At 34.4% G+C, this 6666-nt stretch overlaps 1 protein-coding gene across 1 annotated transcript; it reads right to left on the reverse strand.

The window, feature by feature from the left end:
* Window positions 1-3855: 3855 nt before the first annotated feature.
* Window positions 3856-6666, reverse strand: LOC130823706 (uncharacterized). Its single transcript, XM_057688436.1, has 3 exons — window positions 6426-6666; window positions 5949-6070; window positions 3856-4318 (listed from the first exon to the last, which is right to left on the reverse strand). The coding sequence occupies exons 1-3, from the start codon at window positions 6547-6549 to the stop codon at window positions 3992-3994; spliced, it is 573 nt and encodes a 190-aa protein (XP_057544419.1). The 5' UTR covers window positions 6550-6666; the 3' UTR covers window positions 3856-3991.

A 6666-nucleotide genomic window follows, 5' to 3' on the forward strand; every position in this document is an offset into this window, starting at 1 on the left:
TGATGGGGGAGAGCCAGAAGATTTTCAGGAGGCTATGTCATATAAGAAAAGTAAGGATTGGTACAATGTCATGCAAGATGAGATGAATTCCTTGCATGAGAATCACACTTATGATCTGGTAAAGTTGCCTAACGGAAAACAAGCACTCAAGAATAAGTGGGTGTTTAAGTTGAAGCCTGGAGAAGATGGTCAATCACCTAGGTTCAAGGCTAGGATTGTTGTGCGAGGCTATGAGCAGAAGAAGGGGATTGATTTTGATGAGATTTTCTCTCCAGTGGTGAAGATGTCTTCAATCAGAGTTATACTTAGTTTGGCTGCAAGCATGAATTTGGAAATTGAACTTGATGTGAAGACTGCTTTCCTCCATGTTGACTTAGAGGAGGAAATTTACATGGAGCAACCTGAAGGCTTCGATGTCAAGGGAAAGGAGAAACTTGTGTGTCGCTTAAAGAAGAGTTTGTATGGTCTTAAGCAAGCGCCTCGACAATGGTACAAGAAATTTGAGTCATTCATGGTTGATAATGACTTCCACAAGACACACGTCGATCATTGCGTGTTTGTGAAGAATTTTGCTGAAGGTGATTTTCTCATTCTCTTGTTATATGTTGATGATATGTTGATTGTTGGTCGTGATTCCAATAAGATTGCCAACTTGAAGGCTAGTTTGAGCAAATCCTTTGCTATGAAGGACCATGACCCTGCGAAGCAAATTCTAACCATGCGTATTTCTCGTGATAGGAAAAATAAGAAATTGTGGATATCACAAGAGAAATACATTGAAAAGGTGCTGAAAAAGTTCAATATGAACAATGCTAAGCATGTGAGTCCTCCACTATCAGTGCATATGAAATTGAGTTCCGAACAATGTCCTACAACAGATGAAGATAAGAAGAAGATGAAAAATATGCTTTATTCATCCGCCGTAGGTAGTTTGATGAATACCATGGTATGTATTAGGCTAGATATAGCTCATGCTGTTGGGGTAGTTAGCAGGTTCATGTCTAATCCTGGAAAGGAACACTGGGCAGCAATTAAATGGATTCTTAGGTATCTCAAGGGAACTTCTAGAGTTAGCTTATGTTTTGGTCCCAACAAACCTATGTTAGATGGTTACACAAATGCTGATATGTCAGGTGATATTGATTCTAGTAAGTCTACTTCTGGTTACTTGATGACGTTTGCAGGGGGAGCTATTTCTTGGCAATCTAAATTGTAAAGTATGTTGCTCTATCGATTACTGAGTCAGAGTATGTGGCAGATGTTGAAGCTAGTAAGGAGTTAATGTGGATGAAGGACTTCCTTGAAGAGTTGGGTTTGGAGCAAGACAATTATTTGTTGCATTGTGATTGTCAGAGTGCCATTCACCTAGCTAAGAATGCTACCTATCATGGTCAAACCAAACATATACAGAGGAGGTATCACTGGATTCGATATCAGATAGAAGAAAATACTTTTGAGCTTGTAAAGATCAGTACTCATGAAAATGGATCGGATATGTCGACCAAAATCTTACCAAGGAAAAAATTAGAGGTGTGCCGTCTGAAAACGAGACTTGTTATACCCCCTAAGTTGGAGTGAGGAGGAGATTTGTTGGGTTATTCCCTCTCACTTGGAGGAAGGCCCATGTAATATATTAAATATAGGCTTAGGGTTAATATAATAATTAACTAAAATAAAAAATAAAAAAGGGTGACTAATTATTAACAAAATAAAAGGCAGCATATGGCATTGATAAAACACGCACAAAACAGGAAAGTGGTGGCGCGCCCCAGAGAAGAAAAACGTATTGCGTCGATCCGAACGAAGGTCATTTGCATTTTGTTCTGCGTCAAATTTTGATATGGTGTTTCTGTCTACTCAACCTACATATTTAACAGTTGGATTGTCGTTTTATGCATTATAAGTGGGTAATTTGTATTTTGCCCTAATGACCCTAATTGTCATTTTACCATTTTTGAGTGATGTTTTAGAGTTGTTTGGTGTTTGCATTGCCTCTAGTATTGTCTAGAGAGGACTTTGGTTGTACCCATTAAATTTAATGGTGATTAGTGGAAGAGTTTGGTACCACTTACGGTCCCGTGGTTTTTTCCCGTGTTGGGTTTCCACATAAAATATTGTGTGTGTTTTACTTTCCGCATTTTTACTTTATTGTGCTTGATTGTAGGATTATTATTGTTTGTTTGATTGGATTAGTTATTTTTATTTATTTAACAACACAAAAGAAGAAAGTGTGTGTTATATTGTCACTTTTCTCAAACAGTTATTTTCTTAGTAAATCTCATGTGACTTCGCCCATGGGTGAATAAATGCTCAAGGTATAGGTAGAGAAGAAATTCATAAATAGCAAGGTTTAAAATGACTAATCATTGATTTCATACAAGTTAAAGATGGATGTTAGGTTATAATTGATGGCCTAGATTATGATCTAAATGTTCAATTATTCGCGATATACCAAAGGGCGTTAATCTATTTATAAGCAATGAAAATCAAACTAACAATTACAAGAAAATCAAACTAACAATTACAAAGATAGAAAGGAAAACTTTCAAAATTTTTTTACTTTAAAGTAATTTGTAAAGTTATTAGTAAGTAGTTAGTGAATTCATTATTGTAATAGCATAATCACAATAATTTTGGAACGAAAGAATACTATGGGGTCACTATGATAGTTAGTTAAGTTAGTTAAGTTATTATTTTGTAATTTTCAATACACCTTCCTATTCATCCTAATAATACTATTTAATTGCACACATTTGCCAATACAATAATCTATCTTTATTATCTCTAATTGTGCATAATTAAAAATTAGAAAAAATTAATATTAATGATATTTGCATTGAAACGAATCAAACAAAATCTCATTTGACTATGTTAGAACTTATAGATCACGAATATGATACAACTTATACAAGTTAACAGTGATTAATGAACAACATCAAAAGTCAAATGAGACTAATAGCTTTAAATAGAAGGTAGAATTCTTTTACTATAAACAAATTTGTTGCTGAAAGTATAATTTTGAAGAAAAACTACCTAAAATAATTCAATTTATATAATTTTCCTACAATAGAGGATATTTATTTTGTAAAAAAGATAAATTAAAATAAAATGTCCAAAAAAATGTTAAAAAAATTCTTGATTTTTTTACTATTCAAATTTTTTTATATAAATTTTCAAAAAATTTCTCCAATTTTACAATAATTTTCAGTTTACTTTTTTTGGTAATACCTATTATAACAAGTCATCGGGCTACTTAAGTTTATACAAGGCAAATACCCCTTAAAGTTGAGATTATTCATGGTTAATCAATATGTGAGATTATTATCTTAGGTAATTTTTCCTAATTTTTAATTATAACATACATTTGGTATTGCTCGTTTAAGAATTTAAGACTAAAAAAAAGAAGTACAATTTAGCTCGAATAATCACTAAATAAAGTTTATGATCATGTTTGTTCTGATCTAATTATTTTTTACTTAATAAAATTATTCTCAGTCCTTACCATTAGGAAGAGCGTTAAACACATATTTGAATATGAGAGTTTCAATACAATAGAAATGACACAACGCATTTCCTGAAACATAGTTACAGAATGTTAGTCGGATTATCTACCCTTCCTACACTCGTTTCCCTTAGAGGTGTTCAAAACAGACCCGAAATTTACCCGACCTTATAACCGAACCCGATAACCCAACGCCAAAAATGATTTACAATTATATAAAAAACAATATGGACACAAAACCCGATTTCAAACCAACCCAAAACACCTAGTCCGAGATCAACCCGATGACTAGAATGAACACCTCTTTCCTAAAGTCTGAAACACCACATATCGACTTCTAAACAACCAACAACTGATACTATGATTCCAAGTTTCCATTACAAACATAATCCGACTTATAAAACAATGGTGTAATTATGTAATACTTTATTTCATAGAACACATTACTTAATAAAGTATCAAACAATGTAAATGCAGTATATATTGGGCTCAGTCAGGAATGGTGAGCAGGGAGATTAGGGGCTCATACTTGGAAAATTTGGCAAGCATATCACTACGCTTTGCTGACTCTGAGTCTTCATATTGAAAAGCAGGTGCACATGTTACTCCAATAAGAGAGTAATGTTTCTCGGCATCTCTGGCTGTCTGTGTTACTTCAATCTGCGAACCGTCCTCATAAACTGTAATATCCTTGGTTGGAAATGAACCGAACCACGTGTATGGGGGAACTGTGTGCTGCGGCTTTTCATTCTCAAGGAGGTTAGGCCCAACACGAGTTAGCTTGACCTCTCCGTTCATTTCATTCAATTCCATTACCTGAAAAATGGTGAATATTTAGATGTTTACAAGAAGGATATAATCTAACAAGTGAAATCGATAGATGGTCAATAAGACAGCCATATAAGCCTCTAATGGGGCGTTGGGTTAATGGTATTACATCGTGGTAATGGAGTTGAGTTTTACTTTTAATTTTCATAAAATGTGTTATTTCATTTTGATGGTAGTAGAGCTTTCACACTCAAACATGTGTTTTTCACTACAATTGTCCATTACTGCCTAATACCATCTTTCGTAATGAAAATAACAAGTTCTTGAAAAGGAAAATAACAACACACAAACGAAAAATTTCACAATTGTGCAATGAAAATATATTGAAATGTTAATGCACCATATTGAACGAGAAGTATAAACACATTAAACTACATGTACAACAAAGTGCTTCCTATAGGGCTCGAGAAGGATAAAGGTGAGATGCTTTTTTTTTTTGAAAGGAATTAAAAGTCATCCGACATGTACAACAGAGTAACAATCAATCAAATACATAACAATTTTAATTAAAAAAATTTCTAAAGCCACTATCATTATAAAGGAGATCTAATACTGAAGTCTTCCCTCAATCACGTTGCTATTTCCAGCTCATAAGTGAGGTTCAGTAAAGAAAAAGGACACATAGTAATACTTAAAGAGGGAAAGGGTGGCAAGGGTTTTTGGATGTGAAGTACGAATGTAAGAGAAAGAATTAGTTCATCTTAATGAGGATGGTGGTGCAAGGGGCAACGTAAGGATCTATGCAGCAAGCATGATCTGTGACAGAAGAAGCCCATACTATAGGATGATCGTTTCTAGATAAGTCTCAATACACTTTTTCTTCTTAGGATTCATGAAGGCACACTAATTATCACGGCAAATTTCAAAAAATGTAGAAAGATAGTAGCATCAAGTGTTAGCAAGACATTCTTTACGAACTACCCCAGAAACCAAAGAAGGGTAGCAAGACCCCAATATCAGAATCATCGGTAGTTCTCTATTGAATTCGACTGATCGACTCCACTAGCACTCACAAGTAAAAGTATTATAACAGTTGATATTCTAAATCTCAAATAGAATTGCTCCTTTTACTAGAAGCCTAGCGTCTAGATTTACCGTCACTTAGCCCCCTATTTGCGCTATAATCAAACAGAAGAACAGTCATTCAATGAAATCAATATGAACATTTCTTGTCAGAATAAACATCTAGATCCAAATCACGCAGATTATTAACTAAGAATATGCTACATTGCCTCCATCCAACCCTCCTATCACGCCTTAGAATAAACTTAATCTTAAAAACCCAGGCAACCATAATATAGTACAGTAGCTTAAAAAAACAGCTCCCACCATTCATAAAACATGATCGATAAAATTTACATTCGAAAAAATATATAGATAACATGTTAAGTTTGTAGAGAACAATATGTTAATGAATTCCATTAAAACTCATAACCCAAAATGATATCATCACCATCACCATCATCATCATAGGTGTATCCCGTCCATAGAAAAACTATAAGCAGGGTGGAAAAGAAGGCGGCAACTCATAAGAAGGCGGCAACTCATAACCACAAAGGAGAGTGCGACCAAAGAGTCCCTCAACTCGAGAGAAGCAAGAATCCAAACTGAATATTACCGTAATTGGGTCTCCCATATAATGGTGAAAGGTTTCAGCACATGGAATACGGTGGAGACGCGCTACGCACCCAGAAGGCAGCATGAAGTATATGGCAGTACTAACAGCCCTGTCCACCTTATCTGGGTATTATTACAAATTTTATACAAGTTAGAAATCAAGATTTTGGAATCAATGGCTTCACTAATCACAACAATCATCAAATAAATTCTCCTTTTTCTTGTGAATTTGCTTAAATGTTTGTTCATTTTATCATAATTTTCAATCGTTTATATTAAGAACAGCAATGATCAACAGGTAATAGTGATTGAAATTCAGGTGAATTGAAGTTAAGTTTAATGGGTTTGTAGGATTTCGCGAAATTCAACACCAAAACAATTAAATTAAATAATTAAAAAATGTGAAATCAACGCAACTAGTAAATTAAATTGAGGATAATGTTGAGAAAAAGAAGTAAGGAATGGAAGTGGAACTAACATTGAGGAGGAAGGATAGCTTTGGAGATGGAGACAGAGTGGTCTCTGAAAGTCTCGAAGTAAAAACCACCATCTGGGTGTGGTTTCAGATTAAGTTTCTCCACTATTTCTGAAGCCCTCAACATCTGCCTCTGCTCTACCTCTACCTCAAATGAAGATACTATCAAGAATGTACTAGAAAGTGATTGTCACTTCCACTCATCTTTTTGAGGTGGAATGTCACTTCACTCTTGATGACCCTT

Source organism: Amaranthus tricolor, chromosome 9 (assembly GCF_026212465.1).
Source record: "Amaranthus tricolor cultivar Red isolate AtriRed21 chromosome 9, ASM2621246v1, whole genome shotgun sequence".
Taxonomy (NCBI): Eukaryota; Viridiplantae; Streptophyta; class Magnoliopsida; order Caryophyllales; family Amaranthaceae; genus Amaranthus; species Amaranthus tricolor.

Coding starts and splice junctions, on each gene's coding strand:
- LOC130823706 (XM_057688436.1), bottom strand. CDS start 6,549: ATGTTGAGGGCTTCAGAAATAGTGGAGAAACTTAATCTGAAACCACAC. Junction 6,071..6,425: donor AGCTATCCTTCCTCCTCAAT/GTTAGTTCCACT, acceptor AATAATACCCAG/ATAAGGTGGACAGGGCTGTT. Junction 4,319..5,948: donor ATATGGGAGACCCAATTACG/GTAATATTCAGT, acceptor ACCATTTTTCAG/GTAATGGAATTGAATGAAAT.